Source organism: Acipenser ruthenus, chromosome 13, assembly GCF_902713425.1.
Source record: "Acipenser ruthenus chromosome 13, fAciRut3.2 maternal haplotype, whole genome shotgun sequence".
NCBI lineage: Eukaryota > Metazoa > Chordata > Actinopteri > Acipenseriformes > Acipenseridae > Acipenser > Acipenser ruthenus.
This window is the reverse complement of record NC_081201.1, coordinates 24,772,715-24,795,374: the sequence shown is the minus strand read 5'-3', so window position 1 is coordinate 24,795,374 and position 22,660 is coordinate 24,772,715. Positions and strand designations below refer to the sequence as shown.

At 35.9% G+C, this 22,660-nt stretch overlaps 1 protein-coding gene across 3 annotated transcripts in view; it reads right to left on the bottom strand.

Moving 5' to 3' along the window:
• LOC117418195 (exocyst complex component 6) overlaps positions 1–6,518 on the bottom strand; it is a 96,717-nt gene extending 90,199 nt beyond the window's left edge. For all 3 annotated transcript variants that reach the window (XM_059035800.1, XM_034030929.3, XM_059035801.1), the window contains exon 1: positions 6,314–6,518. In XM_059035800.1, the coding sequence (XP_058891783.1) occupies positions 6,314–6,411 (98 nt within the window). In that variant the 5' untranslated portion in view covers positions 6,412–6,518. The remainder of the gene's footprint in view (positions 1–6,313) is intronic.
• Between the last annotated feature and the right edge of the window lie 16,142 nt (positions 6,519–22,660).

Below are 22,660 nucleotides of genomic sequence, written 5' to 3'. Positions count from 1 at the left end.
CAAGGCTGTAGATTACACTCGCAGCCAGACCATTTGTAGAAAACATGGGAAGCGCTACACATAAATTGAATGAAAGGAAACGTAAAACAGCAAATTTGGGATTATTTTCTGTGCTCAACACCAAAATCTCATGACAATCTATCCAATCACCAGGGTGAAGAGAGGAGTAGAAAAAAACAGCACGACTTTCAAATCGGGGCTCCCGACACACAGAACAAGGCTCTGAACTCTGAGCTGAAGACCCGATGCCTGCGACAGGCTTGAACAGAGATAGTTTTCGGAAACTCTGATACGGGATAACAACCCCGGTTAGGATGACCAGACGTCCCGATAAAATCGGGATCGTCCCGATATTAGGGGCTTTGTCCCACGCCCCGATCGAGGTACTGTACCGATTTTTTTTTATGGATTTAATCATATGCCCACAGTCAAGTCATCCAATTAGGATTAGGGTTATAATTAGTTCACTGACATTTCACAGATCTGTTTAAACATTAAATACATCTAATATTTCAGAGCACTATAAAAGCCTAGAAATAGTGGTACTTGCTTCCTTACTAAAAAAAGAGTGCTGTCATTTGTTAAAAGGCAAGCATGCAACATCTCCCAACAGTTGCTGCCTCTCTGTCTGGTTTGGATTTGCCCATACATGAGACGCAATGCATCCACTGAATTTGTTGGAAGTGTAAGGCAAAGCTTTGCCAAGTTATACAGATGTGGAAATCAATTAGAAACAGTCCCAAAACTCGGTTACCCAAAGGTATCTGGCATTCTTTAATAAAGTCCATATATGCAGCACGTTCGTTGTCATGTTGTCCCATCCAGGTATTTATTTGATCAGTATCGAGTCAAAACAAAGAAAACGTGTCTATTCGGGTCTAAAATTCTAACTACTTTTAAAAAGTAAACAGCAGGTTGTTTGAACCGAGGTAGCTGTGCTTGATTGTACCTATAGTGCTGATTTAACTTGGGTATAACCAACATAGGAATACTTTTTTTTTTTTCTAAAAGCTGTTGTTTGTTTTACATTCTGTTCAGCAGCCTCTGTAGTAGCTTTTTGTTTAATGTATGAATCTGAAGTTATAGCAATCCATCATATTTTCTTTGTCACATTACAAGATGTGCAAAACAATTACTTCCATCTGCATGTACAGTTTCTTTGGGAAATGTCTTGACATAATCCTCAGCCGAAATATACTTTTGCTTGTTTTGCTTTGTAGTGCATTTTTAGTATTTTACATCTGATGTTGAAAACTAGATTTTAGCAATCTAAATCAAAACAATGCAGCACTGACTTTGTCCCACCCCCTACTGTACAGTACAGGTCACAGAAAAGCCAGTACAGACGCACCGATAGGCTGATTAAAACATCGTTGTCATCTGAACAGTAAACAAGAAAGTTAACCGCTTTGGAGTATTTTTAAAAAAAATTATATTTCTGCAAGTTTATTTTTTTGCAATGCACACAGGAAGACGAAGGAATAAAAAAAAGCCTACAGAAGAAAGATACATAGTTTGCGTCGCTTGCGTTGTGCAGTAGTTCACAAGGTTTCTTTCCTCCCCGCACCAACTGAAAGTGCACAGATTTTTCACTCTTGCTATCTGGTCACCCTAACCCCAGTCTTTGCCTTAGTGTGGGAGTCTGCCGCATAAGACGTCTAGAAGCCTAAAAGTACTTGGAATCAAATATCTAACTTCGCCCCGATTGATCACCGGAGGAATAGTTGGACATTTATCATTTGAAGTCGACAGAGATTGAAATATATTCAGTCTTTTATTGAGCTAGCAGTGCTGGAGTTTGCAGTGGAATATCCCAGACATAACCGGACGAAGAATGCGCATATTGGTGGAGGAACTGCTGTTTCAGTGGAATACCTAAATCGTTAATGACTCTTGTTTTTGCAAAAACATTTCTTTCGTCCCCTGGTGTGGAGACACAACGCGAGGAAGGCAGACCCCGGAACCTGGACCTTTCCTTGCCAGCAGGAGAGTCTTTGAGTGCCTGTTTTGGATGACATACGGACCAGCTGAAAAGGAACAAAAGTCTGTTAAGTATTCAACAAGTAGTGTTTTTATCCTCTTATAAACTCGAGAATAAGCCGACCTTTAAAGTAAAATTAACGTTTTGTTTGAGGTAGAATGTAAGAAAAGTACTATTGCTTTCAATTCATGCTTTGAGTTAATGAACACTATAGTAATTGTTTTGTTGTATATGATTCATACAAATTGATGTGGGTTTTACAAGGCAATTATCATTCTGCGTGTAAAGCTAGAATCCAAATTAGCAGTCTTCATATCGGATAATTCTCATAAGGTTGTCTGGACGCAAAGAGTGTCTTTATCTCGCAAGAGTGAATTGCCTTCTGACCCAAAACATCTATCTAAATGAGACTGATTTAACGATGCTTTGATTATCAAATATTAACGAAAGTAAATATTTGTGTTACTAACGATACCCCTGTTAAGACTAACCTTCGTCTTAAGTAACTGTCAGGAATGTGGTTGTAACCTTTAAAGAAATCTGCCATAGATTGCTCTGGATTGCTAAATCAGGAGTGGGGTATCGTTGTTTATATTTTCCTTTCTGTACTGTTTAGTTTAGATAATTCTTCTTTTCTGTATTACTTTAGTTTAGTTGTTGCACCTTTAAATTATTCCTTCATTTCATTTTATTTCTAATAAAACTGTTCCTTTGTATTCACTAGAAGCGGTGTCCAGTCTGATTATTTCAATAGAGGTGGGTCTTACATGATTTTGAATTCAAATAAGGTATTATATGATTATAACTTAAACTAGTCCAAATACAAACATACCTTGCACACTACACTTTCCTTAGGAGGGAGCAGTAGTATTAGGTGGTCAGTTGTGAGCTTGTCTTGTGAATGTCATTGTATGTACAACCTGTTAGTCATTTGCAATCTGAGTGAAGTATCTATTACGAAACTAAATATTTATACCTATGCTGTTTCCGGCATTCTAAATACCTCTGTGCTCTTGTGAGAATAAAGTGATTGTGGGTGGGAGTAAGCTCAGACTGTCACCCCATTACACACCATAACATTATATATATATATATATATATATATACATATACACACACACATATATATATATATATATATATATATATATATATATATATATATATATATATATATACACACACACACACACACATATATATATATATATATATATATATATATATCTATCATAAAATTGCTACTGTACTGCATTGAAAAAATATATTAATAAGAAACATCTGCTACAAATCATGGATTACTGTATATTCCATTCTGTCCATTCTGAGTGCAAGCTATCGTTCCATAAAAATAAAATAAAAGCAATTTGCCACATTTTAGGGCTGCTTTTCAGTCAATATGCAGCGGCCCTGAGCCAGCACAGTAGTGTGAACGGGGTCTATGTTTGCTTATTTACCAACATGCTACTGCAACCTACAGCAGCAGTTATCCATCCTTCACCTCTAGTTTTAGTGATATCTAAATCTTTTATCATTCCGTTGATGCCGTGTCATAAGGATACAACAATTACAGGATGTTAAACAATGAACCAGGTGCTACAATCCAACTGGGACCTATGAATGGATTTCCGTAAGCCCAGTTAGTGTTTCATCACATTGTCACACCAGCTTCCCAGAATTACTGACAAATATTAAATAAATGCGTCTGACATGACAGAAATGGCATGTAGACTATTTGATATTATTGTTTTAAGTTGAGGAATTTACAAAGAATATTAAGGGCCAATGTTCTCACATGCTCAATGGGTGGTTATAAAAAATGTAATTGTCAGTAAATGCAGAGGTTTCATGGAGCATTCATTCAAAACACTCAAACAACTGCCAGGATAAGTCACAGCTGGATTTTATTAGAGTATTTTACAGCACTACGGAATCAACCACCTACTGTATGCATGCTTAGCCCAGGGAAAACAAAAATAGGTTACTGACGCAATCCCGGGAGATTCCTCAGAGCTGTAAAAGGCTCCAAAATAGCCCAGCTGTGGTTTATGTCGGCTGGGTACACTGTAGCCATGTCCACTTGCTGATTTCTAACTGCTCCATACCAGGGGTGGAAAACACACTAATTAGACACACTATAGGCTCATGCAATCAACAACAGTGCACTTCAAAAATTCAAAGGGAATAAACAAGTACACCTTCACTTAATTCTATCAGCTACACCTGCAATGAGAAGTGTCTCCAATAATGGTCCAAGTCTAGGGGTCATTCTCCTACATTAGATGAAGGAACTAAGTCGACAGTAAAAACATATCAGTCAATAGATTGGTACGCTCCTGAAGAGTCATTGTCAAAAAAAGAATTTTTTTTTCTACAATGACTCAAACTGACAGATACGACTAACCTATATGTCAGCTGCATTCCTTCAACGGTAAGTACAGCATAGAAAACAGTGCAAAAGGCATCCAGTAGTTTTTTGTTTGTTTGTTTGTTTGTTTACATGTTCAATAAGAACAGACTTCCATCAAAAATGAAATACAGTATCCGTTAACTTATGTGTGGATGTTTCATATGTGGAAATCTGATATCTATGAAGTGCTGGCAATACATATTATTAAATAATATTAACTGGAATATTTGTAAGCTCTATTCTTTACTACCCTCTTCAGGGGCACTGCCACCTGGTAGATAGCTGACCTCTTTTAAGAGCTCAGTATCGCCACGGCCAATTCCTGTATTTATTAATCAAGCATGTAACAAATTAAGCTCATAGTGTAACCAGGAATGGGCTAAACAGCTCTGTTATAGTATAACAACCACTCTCCTCAGAACATGATTATTATAGGATATACATGATCCTTTGATTTTCCTTTTTATTACAACAAGAACTTGTGTGAATGTCCATACCAAGTGTGTATGACATATGTGCATCCACTACAGTGTCTGAGTCACAAGATAGACAGAAAACTGCTTCAAAACCACTGCATACAAAAAGCAAACTGACACTTAACAGCATGTCTGTGGCGCTTGTCTATATAAATCATGACCTACTTCACAGATAGACGGATACCAGTAACTTACTTTTCAGTTGACGGAATACAAAATCCTGACTGCTTTAGATATGGATTTTATGAAATTTAGGTTATAGCTTTGTTCACCATCTTTGAAATAACTTTTGCTTTAATGTTTGAGGTACAAAACAATTAGAGAAAAATGCTTTTCTAAGAAGGAGCTGATCTCCAGTTGTCATTATTACTGTATGTAGGTCATCAAAGGTAGTCAGAAATCCAGACTCCTAGTTCGTCTGGTTAACACACGACTAAAGCCAACTGATCCATACTGTATACAGTAGCACTTAGGCCTGTAAACAACCCATTGTCACTTTTGTATAATGACAATAATAATAATAATAATAATAATAATAATAATAATAATAATAATAATTTGTATTTATAATACCACATTTGCACTCAGTTTCAGTAGTGAAATATGGTACGTTTTTAAAGCACTGTATTTTTTTCTGACACAGCAGTCACTAAGGTAGTACCAGCAATGAGACTGCATCAATGTACCACCACAGCTAAAGCCACTGGCCTACATTTAGCAGGCAATGGGTTACAAGGTCTGCTTCAAGTAACACACTTCTGTTCTTTGTGTTAATGTTTTGAATTTCTATATTGTACATCTTAATCTGTACTCGCGTTCATGACAACATTACCTTATTTACAATGTAACAACCATGACATGGTAAAACACCCAGCCACACCCACTGATAATATCAGAATGACAGTTTCACCTTACGTGAACAGCGGAGGCTGTGCACTTTCATACGGTTAATGCCTATAACAGTTCAACTGCACATAAGAGATGTTCTTTTGGTTTCAGAAAATAACCAACGGTCTCCTGGCCCCTACATTGAATGTGTAAAAAAAAAACAATCAATACGTGCTTATAGGATTTAAGGCAGAAATAATATATCGCGCTTTGCGGTGAATATATTCTTATTCAAAATGCGTTTTAACTGTGTTATATATATATATATATATATATATATATATATATATATATATATATATATATATATATATACACACACATATACATAGTTATAAAAAAAACATGTTTATATGCGGTGTGTTTACCTTTGTATTATCAATATATTTCAAACTAGGAAGTAGCATTCGGACTGCAGCAATACATCTACTGCCTGCAACACCGTACACACCATCACCTAACAAAGGCCTGCTGTAAGAGCATTTTTTCAAAGAGACAAATCAAAACTACAAAACAAATTTAACAAACATGGGTCCCAGAACATGTTTCTCTCCCTACCGAAGCGTGGGACCGACGCAGGCAGTGTCTGTGCTTTCAATTTCCTGCAGGATGCGTTCATGTTCGGTGATAGACTCGAGGATTTCGCTCTCCGCCATGTTTGTTGTGTTCTCAGTGGCAAAATGACAATGCGGGGAATCAGGCTACTGCCTTTCGCCGATAGGGGGGGTACGCGAGCAAAAGCTGCACAGAACATGCAGGTGCCTTCAGGAAAGTGGAGGGATTTTGAAACATTCTTGTGAGCCTTGCTTTATATCATCATCACATTAAATGTATTAATATTAAATTATTTGGGACTTCCTTTGGAACATTACTGTTTTGTATATGCAAAACAAAATCACATATTTTAGTCCATAACGTTTAAAGCTGCAGTGTCCTGCAACAATGCCTATTCACATCATGTGCTTTCACATCCAATATTTCCTGAGGAACGCACTCTCCAACCTCTAGGGGGCAGTCTGGACAACAGACTTCATCCAACTTCCCTGAAGGAATTAGTGGCGACTTGTGAATGAATGGTTATTTTTCTTTGCAGGTCAGTTGTCACATTGAATCTGTGCATTCCTGGCATCCCACGATAGACCTACACCCTACTGACAGTGTTGTGGCAGGTGTTTCTAATATTTTGCCCAGTCCCGTTAGATACTAGATCTGTAGTCACTCTATCTGGCATCTCTATCTGGCATATATATATATAGCCTAATATCCATTGTGTCTGGAAAAATGTAGAAACCATGAATTCCCCGCAAATAAAGGGAAACCCGGCAGGGCTTTTGCTCCGATCTCCGAGGAACGCCTACGTTCTGGTTATCAATGTTTAATGATTACTTCAGTCACGCAAGTTCACAGTCCGTGCGGCTGAGGTGTGTGTCGTCATTAATCTGGAAACTACCATAAAAAATGTATTGAATTCTAACAGATTTGAAAAATGATAATGATAATCATAAAATGCCCTAATATTGTGTGGTTTCCAACAAACTCCATTTCCAATCTCCAATCTTAAAAGGTGTTTACCGTAAAGTTGTTCCCAATGGAGGCTCCAGAGACTCAAGTTCAGCAAAAATATTTCCATACATCGAATCTTCTCGATTTTCTTTATCCAAAGCATTCGGTGGCGACAAACCCACTAGATTTGCGCTGTCCATTGCTGAGTTTCAGATTAATACGTGCGCTTCAATGAAATCTGCACAGCATGCTAGTCTGCACCGTGAGCAAAACATCAGCTGTAGCAAAACAATGACCTTGTGATCACATACAGGACTTTGAGTCCAAGAAAGCTTAATTTACTGCGCGTTTTTGTTAAATATTGTCAGGATTAAAACTTAGAGAATTTCAGTTTTGCATGAGAAGATCCCTTTAATTAGAGTGCAACTTTAAAATCTCACTAGAATTCAGAAGACAAAACGTTAATGGTACCATTGGAAACGTCAGGTAAAGTGTCGAATATGGAAAACAAGGCTCTTTAGATATTGTTTGCACAAACAATAGTTATTTGCATTTAATTTTATATTCAAAACAATATACACGTTTTACATATGACTACTGAACAAAGAAGTCTATACCTTTCTACTTATTTATAAACGTTTACAACAGCGAATGTACACACGTTTGCAGTTGTCCATGCTGTTTTTCACATGGGTACATTTTTACCATTATTTATTTATATGGATTTACCATTGACCATGTTTTTTTTTTTTAGTAGGATACGCTTGACCGTAGCTCTCTGCAGGTCTTTACAATGCTTTCCCTATGGTTTATTACAATTTACTATGCATAAGGTATTCTTTTATAAAGACTAGGCCTACTGTAATATTTAATGAACTTCGTCATTATTAATCCCTTAATTTACTTATTGGATTTTGAAAATCCGCATATCACACGGCTATTAATTCAAATGATAAAAACTAAAAGTCACTTGATAGATTATACAAGGAAACAATTCTGGAGCACAGGAACACGCAGAAAGTTGATGGATTGTGAAAGACAAAGTATTTTGCTGACATTCTCTCGTTAAGGGTCGCTTATCTGGCGGATACAGCGCCTGAGCTGACGACGAATCTGTTAAATCATCAACGAGAAACAAGAACACAGCGGGATCATCCACCATCTCTGTTCCAAAGCAGGCTGTCCAGTTTTGCTTTTCAAATCTTACACGTGTAACCGTTACGGATAGGGCTTCTGCTAACATAAATCAAGTGTTTAAGGCAACTAACTTAATTCTTATGCAACATATTTTAATATGTATTCATTGTAATGTTTATTTGTGTAAAACAGGTGCATTTGTGCATTTAAAGTATATTATCAGCTATACTAACAACTATAATAAAAAATACAATGTGTTTAAAAGCAGTTGCATAAGCTTTAACATTTGATTTTACAGTATAGGGAGTTGGGACTATACACCTGTCTTTAGTAATTTTGTGTGGATCACAGTAAATAAGGTGTCAAGCGAATACAGCATGACAAACATTTCCATACAATTGCAAAATAAAAATAGAAAATACCATTGAAATTACTTTTTTATACAAGTATTTGGTTTGATGGCAGATCGCAGGTACTGAATATGTTTGAGCTGGGATATTTGGACCGCATTTATAAAGGGTATTTTCTACAGCTGGCAGCAGCTTTACAGACGCACCAAGGCCAAACACTAATTATTTCCGTGTTATCGATGGTGTTTGTTCACTGCTGATTCATCAGCAAGGAAGTGACCACTGCATGGGCGGAACGTTCTTCAGCACAGTTCTGGATAAAATAACCACCAATTGTTTTATTGTTTTGAAATACACAGCCGGCAATCACTTCGTTTCCTGTTTTGTGGAAAATGCAGAGTTTAAGACTATCCCAAACTTTCTATATTGGTGAGATACAGGGTGGTTATTAAAAAAAAAAAAAAAAAAAAAACACGGCAGACGAACCAAAGAAAACTGACTGGTAGCAAGACTTTATATACGCCTATGCCATTAATAATGTCCACCAGTTGTTTCAAGAGGCCCTCCATTGTCAAGATAACATGGAAAACAAATGCATCAGTTTAATCAGGACACACAACCCCCTCTTAACAGATGGCGTCCTTCAGTTAAAGTGCATTCACCCGTAGAAGCGTAAAGTAGCCAGGTGACCTTACACAATAAAAATAATTATAAGTATTTTATTATGTCATTAACCATTTGCGGAAATGTAGTTGCATGTTAATAAACTGTAAATAGATATGCCCTGCATGTGTTTAGCTATCATTAGACTGCCATTTGAGTTCATATTTCATAGGTATGCCGAGTGTGGTTTACTGCTCCAGTAAACAAAAACAAAAAAAAAGTCGGTGTGTATTTGTGACACTCAAAATAAAGCGTTACTGAGAACTAGTATGATGCTGTATTTAAAACAGTGTTTTAGGAAATGGTTCTAAATAGAATCATGGAACTTACTTTGCTGCTGCGCTATATTTGTTCCACAGGTATCCCACAGTAAACGTTTACAGTACTGGTAAAGGGAACGCAATGGTATATCGCTGATGAGTTGCTATCCAGCAAGAGTTGGAAACCAACACATATTTACCACACTGTAAATCAAGTGTTTAAGAATTAAACATTATGCAACAGATTGTAAACCCACTTTAGAGAGGTGTGCTTATTTTGGCAAAACTTTGTGTCTATATAATCTAATGAAAAAAATAAAAAATAAAATCCTGGCTATACCCAACAGGTGTGTAAAAGAAGTGCACAGGTTTACAGCACTCAGATCAATTTAGCAGTGTAGTCGGTTGACTTTTGAATTGGATTTTAAAATCGACTTTTTGTTTAACTAGTCTAACCTGAAGACAGTCAGAGGAATTTTATCCGATTAGAATTAAATACTAATCGTTTATTGTGACGATGCCCCAAATCACCGTTTAATTACCTTCCATTAATGGTAAATGCTATGTCGCTCTGAAAACACACGCAGACGCGCACTTGTTGTGGTTTATGGTGATAAAAGGTGTAAAAAGGATTACACTGGAGACATTTGGGATTACATTATGTTGATTATAAACCAATAGAAAGATTTTCCTTCTATATCCTTTTAAACGTGCATCTGCTTCGTGATAAGCTATTGCTGACCTTACTGGACTGACATGGATAGGCTACGTGTTGGTCTTATTAAAATACGTGCAATTGATTTGCTGGTAAGAAAGTACTTTAAAATGACATGCAAACACCGTTTTATTTTAAATGTGCTTTCCATTAGTACAGAACTTGGATGAAGAATGCAAGGTTTTCTTTAGAACAAGTTTGCCAGAGTCCGTCTTTGTGGGTGCATTATTTACGTTGACATGGCGACAGTCTAGGTTTATCAGTTACACACGTGCCAATAAAGCAAGGGCAATAGAAACTAAAACCTGGGAGAAGTTATAACCCAGGCAAAAAAAAAAACCTTTCAACGAATGCCCAAGACACAGTTCTTATAAGAATACAGGTAAACTTTGTTTTTACTTCACACAGCTGAACCAGGATGGGTGGGTGGTTGGAGACGAAGAAACCAAATCAAAACATGCAGAATAGTTAATAAAACCAAAATCTAGTTTTAATTCAATACAAAAATAACAAAAAACAATAAAAACAAATTAAAACTAAATAAAATCACACCAATAATGGAAAACATCATATAAATAGTGTGCTGTGAATTTGGCAGGGGTGCAGTACCAACCCAGACCACCAGGAGGTACAGCCTTCAAGAAGAGCTGTAGTCAAATAAAAGTAGATTTAAACGGTACAGAAAAGGCTGTAATAGATATACATACACGAGTTTACAATGTTTACTATAAACAAGAAATAACCAAGTAAGCAAGAACAAGTTAAAAGCACAATTTCAATAAAGTACAACAACAATCATACAATTCAATAGATTAAACTGAAAGGAATTAATCGCAAGGACAGCGCAGCGGACTTCACTCAAACAGCAATTACACAGTGAATGGGTTAACCTAAATAGCAATACAGAAACACAAAAGTGTTAAGAAAACCTTTTAGTTTGCAAAGCATTTTTCTATCAACAAAACAAAACAATGCAAATGGATTGTCTCACTTCAACCAATCCCGTTTCCATACGACCAGAAAACAAACAGAATCAATATTCTCATTTTCTTTCAATAGACGTCCATACACGCCGCAGTCCCGCTGTTCGTTCGTTCGTTCGTTCGTTCGTTCATTCGTTCGTTCGTTCGTTCGTTTGTTCGTTCGTTCGTTCTCGTTCTCGTTCTCTCTCTCTCTCTGTCAGCACATATATAGCACAAAAAACAAACAAGGGCTGTCAATTACAGATAGTTAAAGCTGAAAGAATTAACAACCTGCAGTGTCTAAAAAAGTACCAGGTGCGTCAATTACAACCAATGACATAACCGCAGCAGATGAAAGGTAAGCTGCCACTAGTTAAAGCACCATCAATATATTCTAAATGACAACAGCATTCATCTGTTACATAATTAAATAAACAATGCATTCTCGACATCTTTAAAGTGCCGTGTGCAATCATGGATTTATTAAGCAGTCCCAATACTAGTTAAATATACAAAAAATAAGGAATATATGACTAAAATACACGTGTTACACAAGCAAATTAATAGTAACAGAGAAATACTGTCATTAAAGTACAAAGCTGAAAGATATTTAAAGGAAACCCCCTTCCCAAACTAACACAATCAGACCAATAGGAGAGGCATAGATTGGCTGACAGTTATACAAAACGCATGGCTGTATCCAACTCAGGTATTAGCTATTTTATTTATTGCTATAGTAATTCTAGAATACGGTTAAAAGTTGAATTTGAAAGGATTTAATTTGACTGAAGAATATAATGAATATTCTATAACATGTTGTGTTCTCAACACAACAGCTACCGTTAAGTATAAAGCAACTAAATGTGATTTTAATGATGATGTTATAATTACCTATACTTATTATCACTTTACGCATTGTGTTTATTGTGTTTATTGTCAGGCAACTGTAATCCAAAGTGCGCACCAGTTCATAAATGTACAGATATTTAACTATAACAATATAGAATTGAGGTTAATAAAGGTAAATAACGTATTACACAAGTTTTTTTTTTTTATGAGAGGAATACAACCAAGTATAAAACTTGCTTTTTTGATTGCTACAATTATTTTATTGCTTTCAGAAAATGTGTCTTTGCATTTGCTTTCAAATAGGGGCCTAATTCTCTTTGTTTAAGAAGTCCTATATGTGTGTTATTTAGGCTACTAATTCTGTAGCAATACCACTTTTCCTTTCTTTAAAATATATACCATACCTGTTGAAATAAAAGCACATTTTCAAAGAGCCAACAGACCTTTTCTTATGATCAAAATCAAAACGCTAGACAGTTTTGATAGCGTAAGTTGGTTTAACGGGACAAGGCTGCGTCGTTTGCTGGTGTTTGCAGTGAATTGAGTTCAGAGTTGATTGTGTCCCTGTCACTCAGGAGATTAGATAGTTTGGTTAGCCTCTTACTAGCAATGTGTAAGAGACTCTGTATTTATTGACCGTCTGGAATAAATATCAAAGCTTTCAAACATACCTGACCTGTAAATAAAGATCTTATTATTTTTTGCTATCTCGGTATCTTGACTAGCACGCTGTTTGTACAATAACATTTTATTTTGATAGACTGCAGCTTCACTTTGGGGTAGCTTTACTATGTTTGCTCAGCAGGGGGCGCTTAGGGAGACGTTGTCTTCATCAGTCTGTAAAAGTTGATACCTGAAAAATACTTTATTAACAATACTTTGACTACAACTACTAATAATAATAGGTAGGTGTCTTTAATTTGCTTAAAGTGAGCTGTGAAGTTATCTAAACGGAAAGTAATATGGTAAGAAACTATTCCCAATGGTTATTTAACCAAAAAAAAAACCAAACATGTATTGCATACAATTAAAAAAGTTTCCCAGTTGTTGAGTAACAATATTACATTTCTACGTGAAAATAAATAAAAAATAGTATAGTTATGTAAACTGAGTAAAGTCAAGCATAAGGGTACAGCTCGGAGAATCATGGTAAAGCATATTAAAATTAAAGTTCTATAATTAAAGTCCTGGATATGAAAAGCCAACTACGTATGTACAGTTGTGACTGAAACTGACCTTGTATATATTACAGATATATTACCTTTGCATAACAAACAATAGTGTGTTTCACATGGCAGGTGTCATTATTATTATTATTATTATTAGTAGTAGTAGTAGCAGTAATAGTAGTAATGAGAATACAAATAAGCAATGTATTTTGGTTCCGTAAAAAAAAAAAAAAACACTCAATGGTAATATGTATGTGTATAGTAATCCCTTATAAAAGTATAGCACCGTGTAATAAAGCACAGTGAAAGCATGGTGAAGCATATTTTAAAAAGCATGGTAAGCTATGGTAAATGCAGTATAACTATGAGAAAGGCATAGTAAAAGTGCTAAAATACTATGCACAAATACTGGTAACGTTTTCAAAGGGACACTAAGAAGACAATAAGATAGGTTTCAAACATTGATCAACATTTGAAGCATCTGTTAGTATTGCTATATCATAATTATAGGCCAATGGCTTCTTTAGGCCTGCCAGTTCAGGCAAGATTTCAGATAACAAACTAGGACACAATGTGCATTTGTTATTTCAAATCCCCTTCTCCACTAACAAAAGACACCAACGAATTACAAGCCCTGAAAGGGTTTTGTATGGTTTTTTGTCATGCGTGTCAAACTGCAGGGTAATAAAAAGGTACTTCAAGAACATTTTCTCTGATTAATTGTGACACAGTAAAAGGGCTCTCTGCAGAGCAAACCATTTTATCCACTATAAAGTGGCGTTTAAAAGAGGAGGGGAAGAAAACCTAAAAAACAGTCGAACATAAAAAAAAAACAGATTTCAATCATTTAATTAGTCTGGTAATAGCGAAGGGAGTCTAATCCAAATATTGAACTCAGAAATAATCCTGGCATTTAGGACGATCACAAGGAAATTTATAGAGCTCTCTAGAACTTCTTGCTTTGCTGACTTTTCAAACAGCTCTTTATTGGCAATAGGACTACATTTTCAACATAAATAAGTTTTGCTCTGTTAGGACAGACAGAAATGTTTGACTTGGGTGAGTAATGGTAATTGGTTACTGTTGTGCCAAGATCACGGATTACCTCACAAAGGAAAAGAGTAATGGGTTACAAATTAAAGTCATTTACACTAGGAAAGAAGAACTATGTCTTGTCAAATAAATGTATATATTTAAAAAGAGATAATTAATTTAAAGCACTAATTGAATAAGAAGCTGCTTAAGAAACATAAGCATATACAGGGATTGGACAACAATAAAAAATGGCCTGCTATATGTAGCATATCTTGTTGTGTAAAACAGATTGTCCCTCACATGACGGAATACATTGTAATGCAAGTTGCATGCCACACATGTAATCTGTAATATAAGCAGTGTGGCGTAGTGGTTAGGGCTCTGGACTCTTGACCGGAGGGTTGTGGGTTCAATCCCCAGTGGGGGACACTGCTGTTGTACCCTTGAGCAAGGTACTTTACCTAGTTTGCTCCAGTAAAAACCCAACTGTATAAATGGGTAATTGTATGTAAAAATAATGTGATATCTGTATAATGTGAAATAATGTGATATCTTGTAACAATTGTAAGTCGCTCTGGATAAGGGCGTCTGCTAAGAAATAAATAATAATAATAATAAGAATAGAAGCTGCATTTCCCTGCTGCAATTAGAGGGCTGATTGCAGGTGCTCAGAGGGCAGGTGCTTCTGTATCCAAATTCTGTTTCACAAGGAACCTCATCAAAACCGGAGAACAGACTTTGCTTAACATTTCCAATGCCAACTTCCCTGAAGGAATTAGAGGCAGTAATAATTGAGGAATAGTCACGTACCATTGTGAAAAACTAAAACACCATGCAGATTAAAGAATACATTACTTAATCTTTAATAGATTATTTAGCAGAAAATGGTTCAAAATATTTGGAAAGCAATTGGCAGAAAGCAATAGCTACAACCAGGAAACACTTAAGGGGTGAGTATTTCTTGGGGGGGCAGTTCCGCAAGTTTTTCCTGTCATAGTATTAAAAAACTGGAGTCCTTGAAATCTGTAATGCTTGAGCTCTTGAATCCTTCCTTCCTGGATGTCACTGGTGGCTCTACAGCCTTTTGACAGAGCTATGGCTGGTGTTTTCTTTTAGACCACCTTATGGACATTGATTGTATACTTATGACTATTTGTACCTCAAATGAACATACAAATAAATAATTCAAATGTACACATCAGAAAATAGAAAATAATATTCTCTGACCAATTCAATTGTATTATAATGTTCAATATTAAACACTTCCCCTCATTATAGCATTGGGGAACCTGTCTACAAAGAAAATACGAGTTCAAAAGGAGCCTAGTTTGATTATACATTTCAAGAAATAAAGTTTTGTTTCCTCTTTTCTGGACAACCCAGTATATTTAACCTGCCGTTGATATTTTTTATTTAAGTTTTTAGTGGTTTTATAAAAAGCCATATTTAATCTGCTGAATCTGTTCTTTGCCGGTAACAAGACCTAAGAGCTTCTACTTGCTCAACAGAAACAGGAATGCATCATTTTTTTCTTCAGACTAAATACAAATGATGATTCACAGCCCACTGGCAAACTTTATTTTTTATTACCGTCTGACAGCTGAATTGTTGAAAAATGTTGTGAAATGGCTCAAACTGTTCCAACTGATGATTTACTAGTTAATCGCGAAAGGAGAAGTGAAACTCAAACTGCTGAAATTGTACAAAGTGTTCGAAACCAATGCTCCAGTAAAGCCAACTGACAGATCTGCCATCTTCAGATAGGTCTTGTTTTTGTACAAGAGAACACATGCAATAAAATGATAACAAATCCTGAGGGCCCACTCTTTTGATGAGGTGGGTGCACAAAGGGCTCTGTTTTAATCCAATCTGATCAGATGATGAAGCCCTAAACAAACTAACACTGTGAGAAAGTGATAAACAGAACTTCCTCTATCAAGCTGCCTCAGATAACACTTTCCATCGGCTGCAAAAAAGAGTCAAGGTTCTTAAAGAAATAAAGAAATCTAAAGGGCACTTTGCAAATACAACACCTGCAAAACAGAGAAGTTTAAAGAAATACTGTATATTGCAACATGCTGTGATAAAGAATTCACAGCACCCTAACGGTTTAATACATATTAAAACAATTTTAAAGACTATTGGAGTGTCAGTCTCACTCCAATAGTATACTAGATGAGCAGTAGACTATGGGACAGACCACATAGGAAGTTATTACTGTGAATACCAGGAATAATCTATAACGTTGTAGTTTAAAAATGTTCATATCAAGAACTGAAGTAAAGAATATATATGGAAAGCAGCATACTGTACTGTATCTGGATCCAAACGGAAGCAAATCATTCACAATAAATAACGATTTCAGGTTTGAAGTACATTAAATGATAAACACACACATAATGTTAAATCATCAGGTTGCATAGGTGGAATTAAGTTTACAGTTGGTATGCAGACAGACAATGCTGTTTGTAATGTTTCTGATTGCATAAGAACATACAGTAAGAAAGTAAGAACATTTACAAATGAAAGGAGGCTATTTAGCCCATCTATGCTCATCCAGTTCCTAGTAAGTGATTGAGCTCAAATCTTTGCTAAGTCGGGTTTTGAAGGATCTAAGCGATTTTATCTCAACAACATGACCAGGTAACCCATTCCATATCCTCACCACTCTCTGTGTGAAGAAGTGTCTTCTCTACCTCTGTCCTAATCTCGACTTAATTTCCAACTGTCCGCTGGCCCTGGTTTATGTGCTGTGCTTAAAGTTTGGTTAGATTTAACTATGTCAACTCCTTTTATGATTTTAAAGACTTATCCCCCCTAATTCTTCTTTGTTCCAGGCTAAATAGATTCAGTTTGTTCAGCCTATCTTCATAGCTCATTCCTTTAAGCCCTGGGATTAGTCTGGTTGCTCTTTGTTGGACTCTCTCCAGGGCCTCAATATCCCTTTGATGCTGTGGTGACCAGAATTGGACATAGTATTCTAAGTGCTGTCGCAACAGTGCATTTTACAACCTTGTCATAACCTAATTGTTTTATGTATAAACATTGACTGAAAGTTCACTGCTGAAATATGTAAAGTTATTCTGCATATATATATATATATATATATATATATATATATATATATATATATATATATATATATATATTTATTTATTAACGTATTACCTTGGCTCAAAATGGCCCTTTATCCATAGTGCTGTCCTTAGATATGGTTAACCACAAAATGACCATACACAATTTTAAATTTTAGAAGGAAATACCTATGAAAAGGTCTTTTTGCACACAACCCAATCTTTGCTTGTAGGGACAAAACCTTGAGTCAACATGGTGAAAAGTTTACTGTGAGTCACTCACTTAAGGTGTTATTTGAAAACAGCTAAAATATTTGTGAAGCACTTGACAGTAGAAATGCATGAAGTGGATCCTTGACCGACAAGCCCACTGGTCTTAAAAGCTAGGAAGGCTTGTTTTGAATATAGATCCCTCAGTTGATGCAACAGAGACTGGGATTAGACCTGGTTATTTTAAAGAAGCAACACCGACTTTGTTCACTCAACGTTCTGACAGAAGAAAGCATCACTTAGACTTCAAGCTATTAATTTTTCACTTGACTTTCTTTTTCTTTAACATTTCATCTTTCAAAGAATCGACAGACGTGGCTTTGAAGTGGGCAGCCAATAATATAAATCAGGCATTGGTGAACTGCATAGCGGTTTGATCCATCCCTGGTTTTACTATGAGTTTAATAAGACACACTTGAATGTGTTACCTATACACTGTGGTTAATCAAGCTCGTAGTAAAACCTGCAAAGGGTGAAACTGCTATGCAGGAGCTATTGTGAGGCCTGTGATTACTGTAGTAAATTCATATTTCTTTACTAAGTAGCAATGGTACCAAGTCTGCTACAATGGTACAAGGCCGCCAGTAGTAGAATGATTCTTTGGTGATAACATTTCCATATTTTGACATTTTGCTTGAAATAATGTTTTTTTTTTTAGGGATTTTATTAGGTCCGTGGGCCACTTTGCTTTCAAATTACCTCGAAGCCTATCTCTTCTTATAAGTAAGTATTCTTGTGAGACAGTAAGCTATTCTTGTGAGGCTGCTGCTGCCTGGCCCCTATCTTTCACCGTGTATGCTAATCACCCTGCTGCAGCAGATGAAGGACAGAAGGGTGCAGAACAGTATAAATCCCTGTTTGTTAGATTTCAGAGAAGAAGCACATGCATTCCTTTAATTAACAGAGAAACAGTGTGACCTACATAGTGGAGGTGTGGGCGTTTTCAGTTGTAAAGCTGAAATAGCTTCCGGTCAACGTATCCATTTCAATGTATTTTCACTACAAACTTCTGTGAACAACTGATACCAGCTGTAGTCAGAGCAATCGAAACAGGTCACAGCAGATGACTGAAATGAACTGTTTCCTCTGAACTGTTATAGTGATAACAAATTGCTTAACTGTATTACCCCGCCTTTATCTTTCAATTGGGGCTACCACTCCCAAAATGAACCAAAGAGAAGCACCCTCTACCCAAATGCAATAGCCCGTGCCTGTTCCATCCGCTCATTTAGGAGATAACAAATACTGCACACTAGAGTCCGGATACTGTTTCACATACCGATATCATACCATGGTGCATTACAGTAGTGGATTACCATTGCATATTGGTTCTTACTATTGTTATACCAAAAATAGGAAAATGTGACCATTGTGGTACCATTCTACCAATGACATCTCCATCCCATTGCAGCTGCTCTATGCTAGTGATACAGTTAACCTTCAGTAAGTACAGGACCATTGTAGTGCCATTGGTGCATTTTTACTCTATCATTTGGTAAGTGAAGGCATATTATGTATTGTAAGTGTCAATTTAACATAAAACGGATGGATTCCCAACGATTGCCTGAAGTGGATCCTGTCTGGCACATAGTCCAATATCATAATGTTTCATTTAATTTGTGACTAGACAATTGATTTAACTGTATACATGGGAGCTTACTAGTAGTGTCAGGGTGCAACACTCAAAATAGGTCCTTTCCTTTCATTTATTGTTCTCCTATACAACTTTCTCATGCAAGAGGTTAAAATCAAAGGAAGGGACACTTTTAGGTACTGCACCATGACACACGCTAGTAAGCTGTTTGTAATGTGAAATGAATTGCTTTATCAATCAGGCACCTTTGCATGAAATAAATCTTATATTTGGACAGAACAGATTGTGAGGTGTTTACTGGGGGAAAAAAAGTATTTGCAAATCTTATTTCAATTGAGTAGGTGGGGCTTTGAAAAGTCACATTGCCACATTATTTGACTGGAATAAGAAAGGCAGTTCCATCCCAGGAAAAAAGGTCAAAACAACTCAAAGTCAGGTTACAGCAGATTGTGAGAAAAATTATAATAGCTCAATATTGGAGCAACAGAAAACAGATATATCTGTAATATTTCCCCATGTGAGAGATGTAAAAGTTATCGAGTATGAGATAGATAGATCAGTGTTTCAAATTAACAGTCAGCAGTACTGCAGTATCTTCATTGCGATTGTGATCTCTCCTGAGATGCTCATATTGCTAAGGTACAGAAGGCGCAAAGATAGAGCAGAATGAAGGAAACAGGGCGATGTGACTGAGTGGATAAAAAAGCATTTTGGTTTCAGGGTGAATCAGCAGTTTGGTTCCTCACAACCGAAGAAAGAACTCAGGGATTACACCATGCAGACCTTGCAGCAACTGAAGCACTGGTTTAGTCCTCAGCAACTGAAGCATTGGTTTAGTCCTCAGTTAAGAATACTAAGTTTCGATGCCCACTAGAAACCACAGGGGAGTTTTTAGGTGTTGTTTTCTGAAGGGGTAAAAATAGTCACGGTTTTCAAAACATTTAGTAACACTTGACATTAAGTGTCTCTTATTATTGTGTGTTTAGAGTTTTTTTTACACATAATTGCAATGTTATAATGTATTTATAAACCCTGTTTTGGATTTATTAACTTGAAGCCGTAAAAATAATTGCAATGAGGTTCAATTTGTTTTAAAGACACTTTTAAAGATGTTACTATAGTAATGATTAGGAAATGAGATTAGGTTTTATTTTGTTTTATTATTTTTTTTTTGTTTATAAATAGGTTATATATTTGGTTACAATTAACACAAAATGAATGTGTCTTCATGACTCCTGTTTTCCCCATAGTGCCATTACACTAGCACTTGAATTCTTGTTCTAAGGCTGAACACAAATTGCCTCTTAGCTATGACTGAATGACTTAGAAAGGGGAACATTGCAGTTTTTTCTGTTTTGTATAGTTCTCTATTGTTGTTTCAGCATAGATCTTTATTTAACAAGCTGCTAATGCACTGTCACAATCATACTGAACTACTTCTGAAAAGACTCCTGAACCGTGGATTTCTGAAGTGAGGTGGTTTTAGAAATGACCACTAAAAAATGCCTCCTCTGAAACTTATTTATTTATTTATTTATTTTTTTTACTTTTTTTAAAACTTTAACTTATATACAAAAACACCAACAACTATTTTTTTTTTTTTTAACGCACGAAGGATACTGTATATTCTCAACATGCCACAAAATTCAACTCAACTCCTGGTACAAGTTTTCCTTTCTGTTTCATGGCACTTCAAAGAAAAAATCTTGGAATCTGTGTAGAATATGTTTGCAGGAAATAAGTTTTCACAAGTATTGTAGTCCTAACTGTTTTTTTTAGAAAAAAAATACCTTTGGGGAGCTGGAATAAGGATTAATGTGAGCTAACATGGCTAAAATATATAGAAGAATGTCACTGCCATTCACACAGGAACCACATTGTAGTTCAAGAACTGAATATAATTGTAGGAAATATGACAGCAGATTATTGGCCCATTGCATAGTATCTCTTTCTTTTTCCCCCCCAAAACTTCAGTGAATGCAAGTAACATATTCCTGAAATCCTCTGAAGAGAGTTTCCTTGCATTTACATCTTTGTTATTTCAGTCTTCAAAGGAAGCAAAACAAATTAGCAGGCATTGTTCAGACCCTCTAGCTCTCCCAATAATATTATTTGTGGAAACATACATGTAAGAATAACTTCCTGAGTGAAAAACATTAAGTGGCTTTTGGAAGCACATATTCTTGTGAACAGAAAAGTATGCATTCTCTACTGTATATTTTCACAATCTGGACATCTGAATGTCGACTTCGCACACTGCTGGTAAATTCTCTTCTTGGCTACCGGAAACAGAAAAAAATAAAATGATTCACATACATGGAATGTTCTTGTTTCAACATTATCTTGCAATAAAAATGTATTAAAAACAGGATATGTTAATCCTGCTAAATTGTTCCTTGTTTGACCTTCTCTAAGGGCTATACTGATCAGGATTTTGCACCCTATATTCTATTTGCATGCATTCTTTGAAAACACTGCACATGACAGTTACATTTAACATCCCATGTATAATACGCACCCCTTGAGAAATACAATGCTTCTAAAAATACAGTAAGGCATGTTGCTACCAAAGAACACTGCACATGAAAAAAGGGTTTAAAAAGAGCTTGCTGTTTGCATTTTCCTTTTGGGATTTATGTTCCAGGCAAGATGTATTCTGAATTTTGTATTTAAAAAATGTACAAATCCTTAGAAAAACAAGCACAGAACCAAAGAGCAAAAAATAAAATAAAATAAAATAAATGGGGTCAAGGATAATGTTGCTATTATTAATAAGACATAAAAAATAGATTTTTAAACCTATATTGGTCTTGTAAAGAGTGAAAATCTATATGGTTTACAAAGCTCAAGCTCCTGCTGAAATATCTTCCCAATTAATTCAAATGAAATCTCACAATAAAAGAAAACACCATTTTTGACATTTATGCATTTGCTTAAAATTTATTTTGACTTGTATTGTATTGTACACATACTATATAACCAGCCCTTACTCAGATATTTACTTCCAGAAGTGAAAAATAAAGAACATTACTCATTTGAAGAAATATTTACTTTACCAATTTTTAGAGTGTACACTTTTTAGCTTTATGGTTTGAATCAACACTCAACATTTGCCTCTCTTACAGTCATTAGAGCACAGCCTCTTAAAGCCATTATTGTGCACCAAACTAGCAGGTGGCATTTTGTTTGTTTAACCTTTGGGTCAGTGCTTTTAGACTCCTGACTTAAAGGGACACTGTCAACCTCCACTTGGCCTTAACTTGGCTAAAATAAAAGGGGAAGTTTCATGAATGGCTTACAATGATGCCCCCCCATTTATTAGCA